The sequence below is a fragment of the Eumetopias jubatus genome, unplaced genomic scaffold (assembly GCF_037043125.1).
Source record: "Eumetopias jubatus isolate StellerSeaLion01/CBP00866 unplaced genomic scaffold, mEumJub1_p1.0 scaffold_13, whole genome shotgun sequence".
In the NCBI taxonomy this organism is placed as follows: Eukaryota; Metazoa; Chordata; class Mammalia; order Carnivora; family Otariidae; genus Eumetopias; species Eumetopias jubatus.
In genome coordinates, this window is record NW_028274819.1 from 10326047 (window position 1) to 10341658 (window position 15612).

Genomic DNA, 15612 nt, shown 5'->3' on the forward strand with positions numbered 1-15612 from the left:
CAAATCCTTCTCTACTGTACTGACATCGTGGTTAAAAACTTATTAAAGCCTCTGGACAGTTCTGACCCTCAGCCCCGGGAGCAGAAATTCAAAAGGCACCAAAGATCCTGTGATTGTCCTCCTGGAATCGTATGTGACTCGTGGTCTGTGTGGATTGTCCTTAATAAGGAAAAGCTTGAGTACTGGGTTATCTCACAAGGAAGGAAATGTTTCCTGTTTTATAATCCAGAACTCAAAAAGGATAAGGGACTTGGTCACTGGTGACTGAGGCCCCTTGGCCAGGAAATGGTAGAATCGGGATCCACAGGCCAGATGTTTATGTCATATCCTTCCCAGCTTCTGGGTATGTGCATCCTGTGCACACTGATAACCGTACCTAGTGATCCGGGACCCGTGGTGCACACCCACAGGGGACAGGGGACCCTGGAGAGAGAGGCCCAGGGATTGAGGGGCCCTGCAGCCAAGTTTGGGCAAAGTAAGTGACGGAGAGCCCCCTTCCCTTGGTGACCAGCTGTGGACACCTCCTGGCGGTGGAGCAGACGACCCAGAAGGAGTTGGGGACGGTGATGATAGTGACTCTCAGTGAATAAGCACCTGGCCTGTACTGGGGGCTTTACCTTCATCAGTTTATTTCAGTGCTCATCCATGTCCCCATGAGACGGGTACAGTTCTGGTTTTACAGGTCCCAAGAGGCTGAATAGTAGACCTGAGTTTACGTAGCTGGTTGGAAGCAGAATCAGGATTTAGTCTGGTTTGAGTCCACGCCAGTGCCTTTAACTGCGCCCCTGCACCAAGGATGGGCCAGGCGTGTGTCGTGCGCCAGACTCCACAGCCCCTTCCTGCTTGCCCACCCGCTGTCAGTGTTGCTCTCGAGAGACCTGGGGTTTGGCTTGGGTGCAGTTTCTGTTCAACCACTGAGCTTTAGAATGTGGTGATTTCTTCCAGTGTCCCATTTGATTCCCGAAGAATATGTGAATTCTGTTTAAGTTTAGTGCGAAGAAAAATACACCTATCGGGTGTGGTGTGTGTACTGGAGAACAGGAATGGGAAAACAGCCCAGCGGCACAGACCCTGCCCTTGGGTCTTAGGTGGTAGGGGATGGGTCATGATCACTTTCAATCGGGGCTGAGGCTTTGTGCCTGGGGCATTAGTGGGCCCACTGGTTCACACACCTGCAAAAAGGTCCCTCAGCAGAAGCAGGAGCTCTTGCTTCAATGTGGTTTTTTATTCGCTTCCTTTTCTACACTCACTCAACGTCAGAAGGCCTTCCACAAAGAGCCTTAAAACTGAATTAGCATGGCCAGTTCAAGGCCATGTTGCCACCCAAGGAAAATGCCTATCGTGGGGGCCCGGAGGTGGCTAGGGGCAGAGTGGGGTGGCCCCTGAATTTCACCTCCCTGAAGAGGGGGAAGGCAGGGCCAAAGTGGTACACGACCCACTCAGCCTGCCGTTCCTGTAGGAGTTCTGGAGGCTGGGAGAGGTTCCCTGCTGAACTCAGGACAGGCCCTGGGGGCCAGCGGTGAGGGAGGGTAACAGCTGGAAGACAGGACGAAGCGACAGCGGTGGTCTCTGCACAGTGGTGAGAGAGGCACCGAGGCCCAGGAGGCCCTCACACGCCCTGGCCCTGCAAGGCCTCCAGGACGGCGCGGAGGACGGCTGCAGCTGCCACTGCCCCAGGGTCCGGCTGGTCCAGCCGCGCAGAGCTGATGTAACTGGCTCTTCCGGCGCCAGCTTCCATGTTCTTGGTGGCCTCGGCTGCAGCTTCTGCGCTCTGAGTGGTGGGAGCGTGGGAGCAGGTTCAAGGACAAGCCAGCAGGCCTCCTTCCTCCCATGGACACCCTACGCCCTCCGGTCTCAGCCCTACCAGCACCCTCAGTACTGTCACCAGGGTGGAGAGATCCCCTCTCGCCTACCTCTAGCAGGGCAAGAGGCTACCATCTACTGAGGGCTTGCTATGTCCTCGATGCCCTGAGGCTCCACATACCTCAAGCCTCACGGCAATCCTCTGAGACGGGTAATGCTCTCCATGTTTGGGGGAGGAAACGGGTACAGGCAAGATACTAACTTGCTCACTCACCTGGACTGCTTTGGTCAAAACTTGGAACAGATTGGCCCCTGGGCTTTTCCAGGCTTGGAGCTCCTGTCCTGCTGCCCACAGGGAATCCAGCTGGCCAAGGTGAGGGAGAGGGGAGTAAGAACAGGCCCTGCCACTGAGGGTGGCCTTCAAGGCTTCTATACTGCCAAGAGGGAAGGGCTGGGCTGAATACACACCATGGTCCTGTCCCCTGGAGCAGCCTTCCCGTACCTGGCAGGGAAAAAGGATGAGTAAGACTCCCTGCAGGGACTCACCGTGGGGGTGGGGACGGGGCCTGGCTGGGAGCAGGTGACACCGTCCACTGCCCCCTGCCCCGCCTTGGTCTAAAGCATGGGGCTCTGCATGGCTCACTTCTGCATGGCCTCCAGGCCGGCATCCATGGCAGCACACCAGGCTGGCAGGTCAGTCTTGGCCTTGAGTGGCTGGGCCGCTGCAGTCAGGAACAGGCCGTAAAGCTGGGGGGGACCAGAACACTGAGCACATGGGGCTGGCCGGGGCCTTGGCCAGTCCGGGACCCCTCTGGGTCAGCCCTTTGGTCCCAGGGGCTGCTGGCACTCACCGCCCCAGATGAGCCTCCCATTTTCTCCAGGAGCAAGAGGGACAGTTTGGAGAGTAGCTGGGCCGGGCTGGCAGGGGGTGGGCCCTCCTTCAGCCACCCCTGGATGGCTGCAGGCAGAGAAAAATGAACTCAAGAGACCCTCCCTCCTATCTTCTTGGGCCCCAACCAAGCAACCCAGGCCTCACTGCCAAGCAGAAGGCATGGCCCCTGGCAGAGGCTGAGGGAACCAACCTAGGAGATTCCCAAAGCTCCCTTTCTACATCCTGGATGCAGTCTGGGGAGAGGTGGGAAACGGGGACTGGCAGGAACCTTGGCCGTCACCCAGAAGCTGGGGCCTGCCCCAGACACCCTCGACCTGACCTCCCATGCCTCGCTTCCCAGCTTCATTTCTCCTCCTCAGCCCCGCGCACGGCCACCCTCTATCTCTTCCCGATAGTCCCTGCTGACGGTGTGCCTCCCCCACCCGAACATAAGCCACGAGCCGCGAGGGACTCTGATCTGCTTTGCTCACTGCTGTATTCAGAGCAGCAAGATCAGTGCCAGGCCCGGGGTAGCCCTGATTCTTGACGGGATTATGCTGGATAATTAAGAGCTTTTCATTAGTCTCTGTTAAGCTGAGAAAAACAAGGACAATTGTAGGAGTTTCCCTTGAACCTCAAGTTATTATTCACTGTAAAACATTACATTTTGAGGCACCTGGCTGGCTCAATAGAACACGTGACTCTTGATTTTGGGGTACATACATACACACATACCTACGCAAATACATATTTAAAAAAAAGATTATATTTGGGGCACCTGTGCGGGTGCAGTTGGTTGAGCGTCCAACTTGGTTTCAGATCAGGTCATGATCTCAGGGTCGTGGGATGGGGCTCCGTGCCGGGCTCCACACTCGGTGTGGAGTCTGCCTGGGTTTCTCTCTCTCCCTCTGCCCCTTCCCCCCAACTCTCCCTCTCTCAAAATACAAAAATATTAAAAAGATTACATTTTATTTTGTAATAACCACCCTTCTACATTTGTAGTGTTAGGAGAGCCTTTTCTTAGGAAAAAAAAGGGGCAAGGGGTGCCAGGTTCTGTGAATGATCTCTCTTGGCAAAATAAATGCTGGCCATTCCACGTGAACACTTGCCATGCTTTTGAAGTTGTTCCGGTTCACGAAATGCCAAAATCTCAGAACGCATGTTCTACACCAGCCCTCTCCTGACCCCAGAGGGACCCTGCACCCACCTCTGGCAGCGCGGCTGTGGGTGGTGCCGCAGTCCCCGTCACCGGAAGCACGGTCCAGAGCATTCAGATGCTCCTCCAGGCCCAGAAGGGTGGTGCACACCCGTTCCAGCACGAGCATCACCCGCTTCGAGGTCACACCTGGAGACGGAGGACAGTGGTGCGGAGGCCCACCCGGCCTTTCCACAACCCACCCTGACCAGTGTGGAAGGTGTGGGTACAAGAGCTCCCGCCCACCCCGTACCCTTCAGAGCACAAGGCAAAGCCCTGGGCCACCTTTCCCAACCGCAGGGCTTGGTACCTCCTGCAACAGGGGAAACAGGGGCCTCCAGAGGCTCAGCAGGGGCGGCCCGGCTCCGCTTCCGCCCAGTCACAGAGACCTTGGCCACGTTAGGCCAGGCTGACGCGGTGGTTTCAGCATCTAGGGACAGCAGGATGACTCGTAAACATGGGTCAGCCAGTCAGGGATCAAGTGGGACCTGGACTCCCCACCTGGCTCCCATCGTATCAACAAGCAAATACCAAATGCCTACTGTATACAAGGGAAGCATGGAGCGTCCCTGGGGAGGATCCTAATACCAGCTCCTCAAGTGAGAGCTGAAGGCTGGAGTGTCTCTACAGAGGGTGTCTCTACAGAGGTGATGGTCAGCCCTGATAGGGTGTTGTCTCCAAGTCCCCTGTGGCTCCTTCTGGCCACAAGGAGGCCTGGCTTGGATGACCCCAGCTTCCAGGTCTCACCGATCAGTTTCAGGAGAGGCTCATCCACCAGCAGAAGAGTGAGAGAGATGCCGGGCATCTCCAGGGCTGACATGAAGGTGCCCACCAGGGCACGGGCGATCTTCACCCCGCGGCCCTCTGCAATACCAGAGCATGGAAGTCCATGAGGGAAGGAGTGGAGGATGGGCACTTACCCTCAGAGCATCAGAGAAAGAAACAGGAAGAGGAAAACAAGGACTTTGGAAGCTAGGACCCTGAGGTTAGGAGGGAGATGGCCAGATTCCCTCCCACCATCCCTCAAGGATGCCCCAAATTACCACATTCCCTGGAGGTGCCCCCTCTACAGGGAAGATGGGTAATTACAAGTCTCCTTTTCTGAGTTCTCACTGCTCCCTGGGTGCCAGACCCTGTGCTAAGTGTGACACGTATGTTTAATCTCATGTAATCCTCACGACAACTCTAAAAGGCAGGAACTACTGGTGCCCCCTCTTCACAGACAAGGAGAGAGGCTCAAGGCACCCAGCAGTCAGCTGGTACAGTGACGGTTTGACTTGGGCCCGTCTGCCCCCACATCCCCTCCTCTGGGCCATCTCAAGACTCCATTGTGGCTGCTTTTCTTCTGTCCAGCTTCAAAGGGCTGCAGGGAAAGGAGCTCCAGGGCTTGGGGAAGTCCCCTTCTGGTGTGGGGCTCACCCAGAGTGCGGACAGCAGCATCGGCTATGATGCCCAGTTCCAGGAATGACAAGCCACCAAGGTTGTTGACCATCAGCACCACTGAGGAGCCTGTGGACAGACACAACACCAGTGTGAGACTCTCCAGGCCCCCTGCCCAGAGTAGGACAGAAGGCTGGGAGACAGCATGACAGCCCCTCACCGGACTGCACAGGCACCCGGGACACGTTGGCGGAGTCCGTCATGTGGTCCAGCATGAGCGTCACAATCTCATTGGCGCTTGCCATCTGTCAGAGCGAGAGCCACCATGAGCTGTGCTGGAAGGCCTTGGTCTTAGACTAGCCGGGGCCAGGGAGTTCACTTACCTTTATCCGGCGCACGCCAGCTTCCCCGTGGATCCCTGTGGACAGACTTGGTCACTGCTGACCCACTCAGGGCCTGGGGACTCACTCATCATGTTTTTCTCAAGGATTTACGAAGTGCTCAGTACTAGCTAGGCGCTGTGGATGTGAGGAGTGTGGGGCATGATGGACAGAATGATGAAAAATACAGAGTCTCCACTCTCTGGGAGCTTATGGCTGGGTGGTGGAGACAACCAGAGGCTTAACCGCTTAACTTTTAACTAGTTAAGTAGCTTCAACTAGAGGCAATCACAGCCAAGGCCACCGGAGGCCTCTGCCCATCACTTTGGAAGCATGCGGGGAGGAAGAAGAGAGCTGGGTAGCCTCTGAACCGCCTCTGGAGGAAGGGCTGCATTTTGGCAGGGGCCCCGGGGCCCAGGAAGGGTGTGAGCAAAGGCAAGGAGGTCGGTGGGGCACAGAGCCCCTGTGGCCAGAGCCCTGGGTACGGACGGCAAAGCAGGTAAAGAGATCAGACAGGCTGGGCCAGAAGGGCCTCAAGTGCCCACTTAAAAATACTAACATTGGGGCGCCTGGCTGGCTCAGTCAGAAGAACGTGTGACTCTTAATCTCAAAGGGTGTGAGTTTGAGCCCCATACTGGGTATGCAGATTACTTAAATACATAAACTCCAAGAAAAAAACAAAACAAAACAGAAAGCCTAGAAAAAATACTAAGACCACTTTGGCACCAGCTCCCTGGAGCTCCTTTCCCTGCAGCCCTTTGAAGCTGGACAGAAGAAAAGATGCGGGCAAAACCCAGGGCGCAGGCGGGGCCGGGACAGGGGGTGGCCCCAAACTTACCCAGGCCCAGCTCTACCTCATCCGGCGAGAGCTCAAAGGTGGGTCTGGAGCCAGGGATGCTGCAGGAGGACAAGCTCACTCCCAGGGTCCCTACGGGAAGTGAGGTGTGGAAAGGGTGACTGTTTTGTTCTTGGTGTCAGGCTTTGGGGGCCCTGGCCACCGCAGCCTCTTCGCTGAGACAGGATGCCACATTCATCACCTCAGTGGTGAAGGAGAAACCCAGCCTGGGGACCCGAGGCTACCAGTCCCTAGGAACTCCCCCACGGAGACCTTCCCTCAACCCCTGGGGAATCACCTGGAAAGTCCTATGCAGCCACAGGGAACCTGCGCCTAGTCAGTCCCAAGGTCAGCCTCAACCTCCCACCTTCCCCTTCCAAATCCCTGGGCCAGCACTCACCCATGGCCTTGGCAACCGCGCTCACCCGATTTGTGATTTCCTCCAGCCCCACACCTGCCTCAGCCAGGGCACCTGCCACCTGCACCCACAGATAAGGGGAAGGAGTCAGCGTACGGCTTGCGGGGAGGGTACAGGCTGGGCCTGAGTTTCTAGTTGGGAAGAAGGCATCTCGGTACTGCCACATTAGCCTGGCCCACCATACTTAGGGCAGAACAGCGCACCCTCTGTGTTCAAAGGCACTTGCCTGGAATCTTCAAGAACCCCAATCTGTGGGAGCCAGAAGGGACTTTACCAATGGAGAAATGGGCCCAAAGAAGGGAGGTGACTGCTCCAATGTCACATAGCTGGTTGGGGGCCAGTTTCCTGATTACTAGCCTAGAGCTGGTTCTCCATGGCGTATACACTGAGGCTATCCTTCCCTGCTCACACACCCACCCACCCACTGTTTGCCAAGCATTCAGTGTGTGCGAAAAAGAAAAAAGGTGACTGAGTGACAGTCCCTACCTTGGAGGAACTCTGAATCTGGGGTGGCGCTGGGGAAACAGACACACACAAACTGAACACTAAATGTGAGGTGGTCCATCACAACAGCATGCCATGGGGGCACCGAGGAGGGAAGCCTCCGCACAGGAGGGACATCGGCGGCGGGCCCTTACAGAATCGTAGGAGATAGCCAGGCCCAAGCGGGGCTGGACAAGAAAAGGATTTTCAGAGCCTTAGATGAAGCATCAGCAAAGCCCCAGAAGGAAGCTGCAGCCTAGGCATGCAGCGAACCGGCGTTAATGGAGCCTAAGAGATACGACGGGAAATGAACTTAGGGAGTCGGGGAGGAGGGGCAAGCGTGTGGTGGGCGCCTGACCAAGGAGCCTAGACTGACTCCTGCAGCCCTGGAAAGCTTTCAGCAGGTGAACAACCTGGTCAGATATGCATTTTTGAAAGGTACCCCTGGGGTAGCGTGGGGAACATACTGGAGGGGGAGGCAGGAAGTAGGCAGGGAGCCCCCGTGAGGAGCAGGGGCAGCTGGGTGGGCATGAGCACATGGGCACGGAACCGAGGCTGGGGCAGGAAGGGCAGGGCTCTGAGAGGCACCTGTATTGTAGGGGCAATTCAGGAGTCAGATCACGAGGGCAGGGCAACTGGCTGGGTGTGGGGGAAGTAGAGGGAAGGGTCTGGGAAAACGCTGAGATTCTGGGCTTAGGGAGTTGAGGGGATGGTGGGCCTTCCTGGATCAGGGAGCCCTGGGGAAGGAGCAGCCTCCTGGGGCGGGGGGCATGGGCTGGCGAGAAAGGTCCAGGTCCCTGGTGCTGCCTGGAAAGAAAGAGAAGACTGGGGGCGGGGGGTGCCCGCCAGCCAGTGTCCTGCATGGGAAATCTCACCTTGTGTATGAGCACTGTGCCACAGAGTCCCCTCCTGCCCGCCTTCTTCAGGACGGTGAAAGCACTGTCGTCCCCAATGACCACCATCTCCACAGGGATGCCCTCAGCCCGGGCCTGCTCCCGGGCCAGGCCAAAGTTGAGGCGATCCCCAGTGTAGTTCTTCACGATGAGGAGGGTCCCCACTGCAGGAACAGCCAGCAGGGCCCCGTCAGCGCGTGCCCTCCCCACAGCAGCCCCTCCCGCCTGCCAGGATTACCTGTGCCCGCCTGGGCCACTGCCCTGATGGCTGCCAGGATGCTGCCCACCGCCGGGGAGGTGAACACGGCTCCTGCGATGACCCCCGTCAGCATCCCCTTCCCTATGAAACCTGGAGACGGAGCAGATACTGGCTGGGGACCCGTGTCTGAAGTCCCCGGGGCCTTCCCACGCTGGTGGCCTTCATGGTTTGGTGAGCCCCATGGTAGGCTTGGTGCTGAAAGAGCACCTGGGTCGCCCTCCACAGACCTTTCCTCAGGAGCGGTCTCCGTGGAGAGGCCTTCCCTGACCTCCCAACGGAGGCAGTCATCACCCCATCCCCAGCGACTCCCTGTTCCTTTTCCCCACTCTCTTGTCTTTCCTACTTCACTTAACGCGCTCTGGAACACTCTCTTTCACTTATGCGTTTGCCTGGTTACGGTCTCCCCAAAGCAGAACAGGGGCTCTGTGAGGGCAGCCACCTTGTCTTTCCGGTTCACCGTTATATCCCTTGTGCCCCAAACGGTGCCAGATGACGACAGGTGCTCACGAAGGGCGCTTAGTGGATGGATGGATTTGCCGAGGGAGACAGGAAAGGAACAGAGGATACAGAGCCTGGTCCCCCACCCCCCAGGAGTTCTCGAGGAGAGCTCACATGCCTGGCACTGAGCAGGAAACAATCCAGGGCTATCTGTGATGTATGTGAAAATGCGGGGCAGGAATTCAGAAGAGAGATCCTACTCTAGGTTAGAAAAGTCAGGAAGGCTTCATGGAGGAGGGGAAGGGCTCGGGGGCCTGGAAAGCCAGGATCCACAAAATCACTGACTCTCAGAGCTGGAAGGGCCCGAGAGATCATTTGGCCCAACCTTGTGTTTTTAAAGATGGAGAGACTGAGGCCCAGAGAAAGACCATGACTGGCCCCAGATGACAGCCTGAGGGATTGAGACAGCGGGAACCAGGGCCTGACCTGGCCTCTGTCCTAAACCTCCTAGCAGCACCGAGGATCTCCCAGGAGCCCCCATCCACTGTGCCCAGCACCCGCCCCCTACCTCTGTCCCAGCCTACTCACCGGCATGGGCAGGCTCATGGCCAGAGCCCCCACCCGACAGCAGTGCCACCCGGCCCTTGAGGCTGTCCAGGTCGGAACGGAGGGCCACGCGGTGGCCGTGCAGGAGCTGCAGGCTGGGGTTGCAGGCCACCAGACCAGCCAAGGCTTCATCGGCACAGCCTGCCACCGTGTTCACCAGCTTTTTGGAGGTCTGCAAGACAGGAGCCGGGAGGAAGTTCCAGGCGTGGCTGGCAGGGACACTCCCATTCTGCCCAGCCACACTGCTATGGTTGAGACCCCTTAGCCATAAGGACTCCAGGGACACTCCAGAGACACGGCAGTACCTTGAACTGGGCATGACTTTCTCAGGCGGAGGTTTCTGTGAGTTCTCTTAATTCGGGATTAATTGAGGGCAAAATTTATGAAGTGTTTTGGACTACGGTTTAAATTAATCTGCAAAAAGGGCTTCAATATAGACCAGAAAAGGGAACCAGAGTCCTGAGTCTAGACGAATTTAATAAAATTAGGGCCCAACAGCCTTCTTCTGTCAAAGGAGAAGAAGCCCCAGGTGAGGCTCCTGTGCCAAGAGAAGGTACCAGACAGGCCCCACACTCCTTGGCTATTCCAACTGGGCCTCTGGTGCCGGCCAAACATTTCCTGAGCCTCTCAGTGTGCCCAGTGCTGGTCCAGACAGAATGCTGGTCCTGCCCTTGATGGAAACAGAGGGATCATCTCCACATGCCGTGCGAAGTGCTACACAAGAGGAATGCGCTTGTACCGCCTCCTCAGTGGATCCTGGGAGTCTTCGGGAAGGAGAAGTAGGAGTTAGGGAAGTAAAGGGCGTGAGGGGCATGGGGGAAGGGAACAAGGACAAGTATATTCCAGGCAGAGGGAGAGTATACATCAGGGTCTGGGGGTGTGAAATCATTCGGTGCCTGGGCCAAGAAGCAAATTAGGATGACCTGAGCAACCAGTGACCACCAGGAAGAGGTGGGCAGGTCCTCACAAGCTGAAAGTGGAACCTGGCCATGGGGAACCTCTGGTGGGAAGGTCTCAGGCAGCTGGCCTGAGGGTAGAGCTGAGCTGACATGGGGTGCAGGCAGAAGTAGACAGCGTGGGGGGTAGAGTGGCAAAGGTTTTGGGTTCTGCAGTCATGGTCACGAGCTCTTGGGCTCAAATCCCCTGTCTGCCTCTCACCAGCTGTGAGAACTCAGGGAGGACACCTTGTTGTTCTGACTTTTGTCCTACTCAGCAAATCCGGAACTTAATAAACTACAGTATAATATACCTGTTGTAGATTAAGAACTGAATAAAAGGCAGTTACTCCCTTTTTCAAGCAGTTTCTGAAAAGCTGGTGCTAGCTGAACGAGGTGTGCAGACTAGGCTGGAACTTCTGCCTCTGTCATAGAGGAGCCTAGTGAGGACCCAGAGGGCAGGCTCCTAGCGCCACCTGGTGGCCCTGGGCAGCTGCAGCTGAGCCAGGTCCTGGTCAAGGGGCCTTTCCCGGAGGCTTCTACCCCAAACCTGCAGGCACCTGGTTCCCTTGAGCAAATTCTGGCCTTTCCTGGGCCTGGCAGGAGCCAAAGCCAAGCCACCTGCTCTGGGCTAAGGAGAGCAGGCCAGGTCAGCAGGAAGGAAGCAGAATGAAAACTCTGTTATGACTGGCTCTGTTCCCAAGTAGTGACTGAGAGCCAGGCCCAGGGTCTAAGCGCTTTTTGAGCATGTTTCACTCAATATTCCCAATAACCCTACGGAGGAAAGATTAGCCTGGAGAGGAAACTGAGGCATAGTTTAATGACTTTGCCCAAGGTCACACAGCCAGCAAGTACCAGGTTGGCCTGGCTCCAAAGATGGTTCCATTTTAGCCTTATCATGCTGCTTTCCCCAGGGGCTGAAGGGAGGCTGAGACTGCTAGAGGTCTTGCCCTAGTAAGGGCATGGGCTTGTGGCTCTCAGAGCCCTCCGGGGACTGGAATATGCAAAGAAATTGTGAGTTGGTCTCAACTTGAAGCCCAGCCTCCAGCGCCACCACCCTCTAAGACTGTATCCGCCCCCCCCCCCCGCCCCCCGCCACCACCCCTGACAGTCCTGCCTGGGATTCACAACCACTTCTGAACCAGAGTCATAGGAGGGCTCGGGGACCAATGCCAAACCTGGTTCCCAGTGGCCTAAGAGGATGAAAAGGAAAGGAAGTTGATCAGGCACCGAGTGAGGCCCCCAGGATTCTGGTCTGATTAACACCTCATAGCCACTTGGAGGCTGGGCCTTAATCGGCCTCACACTGCAGATGAGAAGGCAAAAAAAAAAAAAAGCTCAGAGAGATCAAGTCTCTTGTAAGAAGGTCTCTGGTTGGTGACAGGCTGAAATTTGAACCCAGGTCTGTCCAAGGCCTGCTTTGGTTCAGATCTAGTTCTAGAGCGGGCCTGGAATGATGCCGCCAGGGGCATGCTGAGCCTCCCACAGTGCAGATCCCACCTCTGGGACCAGCCCACACTTGTCCTAGGCTCAGGAACAGGCATCAGATCCCTCACGGCCCCTGGTACAGTGTCTGTTACAGAGTAGATAACTAATAATTGTTCTAATCTAAATGTATGACTGAGACCAGGGCCAGATGGGCCCTGCAGGGACTCAGGGGCTGCAGCCCCGGCCCTGGGACCAGCTGGGAAATGGAGGGAAGCAGGGATTCGGCCCTGAGAGGGACGATGACACTCTCTCTTAACTTCTCTGAACCTCAGGAGGCAGCAGCGTCTCTTCGTCAAGGTGTAAGGAACTCCGGCACGCCTAGGGCTGGCACCCCCACTGCTCCAAGACCACAGTGTCCTTCCTCTGCCCTGGCCCTCATGGGACTCACCATGGTGGGGATGCTCTGAAGCACACTGAGTTCACACCTTCGCACTGAGACGCTGGAGGACGGGCAATCCTGTGGGTGCTACGGGGGGTCTAAGCACAGCGAAGGTGGCTGCAGCACCTGCAGAAAGAGGGGAACAGTATGGGCTGCTGGGGGCACTGGCAGCCTACTGGCACAATCACGCTTCCAGGGCCCTGGTAATGAGAGAGCTGCCCCAGACTTTGATCCAAGTCCAAACTCTAGTACGTGCACTGGGGATGGAGAAGAGCATGGGGACTGACCAAGGTTCACACCTGCACCTGGCTGCCAGAAGACAGATCGATCCATACTGGGCTGCCTTTATGCCCAGGAACAGAACCCCACCTCATCACCAAGGGCAGTTACCCACAGAGTAACTGCATCTCTTACGTGGGCACCATGTGCAGTGAATTAGTTTACGAAGATCTTCACACACTTGGTCTTGGCACTGCACCAGGAAGGAGGCAGCCTAGTCTCTCACCCCATTTTACTTCTGGGAACCGGACTCAGAGAGCTCTAGTGCCTTGTCCAAGGTCATACTGGTAAGAGCCAGAACTCAAACCCACACGTAGTCTTTCTACAAAGTCTGTGTTCTTTCTAGCGGTCATTCAGTGCCCCCAAAGTCAGGCAGAGTCCTTGGTGTGGGAAACCACACAGGTAAACTACAATGACACTTCAGCTCCCTGCAGGTTCAGCCTTGTTCAGAGGTCTTTTGGGGCCATCCAGGGTCCTATGCTATGTGTCTGCAAGAGAAAGAATCCACACCAGGGTCCCCGCCTAGCTCTGCCTCTGACTTACTTAGGGGATCTTAGGTAAACATTCCCTCAAACCTCAGCTTCCTCATCTGTAAAGCGGGGGTCGCCTTCTCTGTGGCATTCTGAAGGTACTCCAAGCCACGTGGTTTCCCCCTACTCCTTGGCAAAGCCTCTGGTGTGGAGTGGCCTGGAAATGGCAGGGCTGACTGCTTTCCTGGGCCTTTAAGGGTCTCATCCAGGAAATTCTGATCTTGTGTTTGATGGTCAGAATTTGTACAGCAACAGGGGCACGAATGATGCTGGGTAAAGTGGCCCAGCGGGCCCTTCAAAGTCTGAAAAATAAAACATAGTTTATAACGGGAGAGGCGAGCGTCCTGGTGTCCTTCGAGGTGAGGCGGGGTGATCAATCATTCTAGGGTCAGGTGAGGGTACCGGCTCAGTTTGGATGAACTGGGGGTGCTAAGGAGAGGGAGGTTCGGACCTCGGTTCTAGTCTCGGAGGTGCACAAATTGCTGTCACCCCCCTCCCCCTCTAGACCTCCGCAGTATTTCCGGTTCCAAAACGGAGAACAGCCCCGAGAGCTCCCGGAGCAATGGAAGGGGGAGAGGACAGGGTCTGTGGATGGACGGAGGGTCGGCTCCGAGAGCGGAGGGGGTGTCCGCGCACCTCCCCCACCCGCTCACGCCCGCACCAGCCACCTCCGTAGCCGCTGCCGCTTCACAACGACCCCCGACGGCGCGCCCTCATCCGGGTACTCCGGGCTCTGGCGGTAAGAGGCGGGGCGGGGCCTCTAGGGGGCGGGGCCTCCTTTGGTTGGCCGCCTAGGGCGCCGTGAGTCCTCCAAGAGGCCAGGTGAGGCCGTCCCGTGATGCCTCGCGCCCTGGCCGCTCTGGCCTGCAACGTGTCTCTGGGGCGGAGGCAGCGGCAGTGGAGTTCGCCGCGCGCGGGTGGGGGCCCCTGTCTCTTCGCCTGTGTCCATTTCCCTCCCTATCGTTGCGCTCGAGTGCCGACGGGCCGTCCCAGACCTCGACATGTCGTACAACTACGTGGTAACGGCACAGAAGCCCACCGCCGTGAACGGCTGCGTGACCGGTGAGGCTGCCAGGGCAGGAGACCCCGCGAGGGAGGGAGCTGGGGGGAACCGAGGCCTAGGGAGGCCCGCGGCCCCTGGGGCTGCCGGGCGGGACCGAGTCCCGGGAATGGGAGTTGCTGGCGGCCGACGGAGCTTCCCCCAGCCCACGACTTTAAAAAGAGGCTGTCTTCAGCACGCGCCTTTTGGGGAGCAAAAGCTACGCTCGAGGGTCCCCTTTCGTCCTGGGAGGTCACTTGGCCTCGGGGACAGGGACGGCCCACTGGGACAGAGAGCGAAGTGTGAGTTGATTGTGCCGTGGTGCTTGGGCCCCCAGATTGGCCTCGTGTGGTTAGGGGAAGGGGCCGTGGTGATGGCGACTTGGAGGGTCAGAATTTTCTTGGGGGAGAGCCTGGGAGGTGCAGGGGGTGGAGGGATGTGAGGAATGTATGCACTCACCCGAAGGAGAGGAGTTCTCTTTGCCCTGGGCTGTTGTTTACTGGAGGGAGCTGCTGGAGAAGAGGGTTTGGGTGGCCCAGCCCAGTGCTGGGTTTGCCTTGTTGACTGCAAGGATTACAAAGGACGCAGATGTCCAGAACCCGGGAATAATCATCTTGATCCACGTTCTCAGCAGAACATGAAGACCTCAAATTTGTGTGTTTCTGTAAATACTGATCATGATTTCAAAACAAAACCCTGTTGTTTGTAGAGTGGGAAGCTCTGACGGAGTGTGGACCAGGGTATTGGTAGACTGCGGGGAAGGCAAGAGATGTGGACAAAGCAGTGTTTTCATATAAAGCTCTGAGAATTTGCATTTGTTCTGCTCTGTTTGGTCAAGATTTTGTGAAAATTTAGATAAGGACTGAATGGAGATGTACACTGTTTCCAGCATCCCTTAATTAGATAAGTCTGCCACTGCAGTAGGAAAAGTCAAATTTGAGGGCACAGAGCCATCTGAAAGGTTTTTCACAGTCATTGTCAGTTGAAGGACATGCTGCTCTTAGGCCCAGTCCACTTTTCTTAGTCTGATTAGGGAAGTAGCTTTCTTGAATGTATGAAGTGAGACTCTCTGAGGTGCTGGATTTGGCGAGAAGGAAGTGAATGGAGGGAGCCAGAGAAATATGTGAAGTAAGTGAGAATTCTGGAGGCATTTAAGTAGAAGTGATAGGATTATTTAGGTACTGCTCTGGCTTCAAAAGTTAGAGGATCTGTTCCTTTCAGGACACTTTACTTCAGCTGAAGACTTGAACCTGTTGATTGCCAAAAACACGAGATTAGAGATCTATGTGGTCACTGCTGAGGGGCTTCGGCCCGTCAAAGAGGTGGGCATGTATGGGAAGATTGCAGTCATGGAGCTTTTCAGGCCCAAGGTAAGTGCTCTGGGTTGGGCCCAGCAACGAG

The 15612-nt window shown here is 56.5% G+C and overlaps 2 protein-coding genes across 4 annotated transcripts in view; one reads left to right on the top strand and one right to left on the bottom strand.

The window, feature by feature from the left end:
- Window positions 1-1204: 1204 nt before the first annotated feature.
- On the bottom strand, window positions 1205-13926 carry TKFC (triokinase and FMN cyclase). 3 transcript variants are annotated; one of them, XM_028118002.2, is made up of 18 exons: window positions 13841-13926; window positions 12373-12489; window positions 9544-9733; window positions 8497-8607; window positions 8241-8422; window positions 6865-6943; window positions 6468-6557; window positions 5633-5667; window positions 5470-5554; window positions 5289-5378; window positions 4617-4733; window positions 4180-4299; window positions 3882-4019; window positions 2655-2761; window positions 2447-2550; window positions 2272-2305; window positions 2078-2167; window positions 1205-1771 (listed from the first exon to the last, which is right to left on the bottom strand). In XM_028118002.2, the coding sequence occupies exons 2-18, from the start codon at window positions 12373-12375 to the stop codon at window positions 1610-1612; spliced, it is 1737 nt and encodes a 578-aa protein (XP_027973803.1). In that variant the 5' UTR covers window positions 12376-12489; window positions 13841-13926; the 3' UTR covers window positions 1205-1609. The 3 variants fall into 3 exon arrangements, with proteins under 3 accessions (XP_027973803.1, XP_027973804.1, XP_027973805.1); XM_028118003.2 differs by having other exon boundaries at window positions 13834-13916; XM_028118004.2 differs by lacking the exon at window positions 13841-13926 and adding an exon at window positions 13218-13519.
- Window positions 13927-14019: 93 nt separating this feature from the next.
- DDB1 (damage specific DNA binding protein 1) overlaps window positions 14020-15612 on the top strand; it is a 29670-nt gene continuing 28077 nt past the window's right edge. The window contains exons 1-2 of the mRNA XM_028118096.2: window positions 14020-14234; window positions 15433-15581. Coding sequence (XP_027973897.1) covers window positions 14174-14234; window positions 15433-15581 — 210 coding nt within the window. The 5' untranslated portion in view covers window positions 14020-14173. The remainder of the gene's footprint in view (window positions 14235-15432; window positions 15582-15612) is intronic.

Excerpts from the sequence above, each read along its gene's own strand:
- TKFC (XM_028118002.2), bottom strand. Across the intron at positions 2,551-2,654 it reads TGGGAGGCTCATCTGGGGCG|CTTTACGGCCTGTTCCTGAC; the intron begins GTGAGTGCCAGC and ends GGTCCCCCCCAG. Across the intron at positions 2,168-2,271 it reads CTCCAGGGGACAGGACCATG|CTGGATTCCCTGTGGGCAGC; the intron begins GTGTGTATTCAG and ends CACCTTGGCCAG.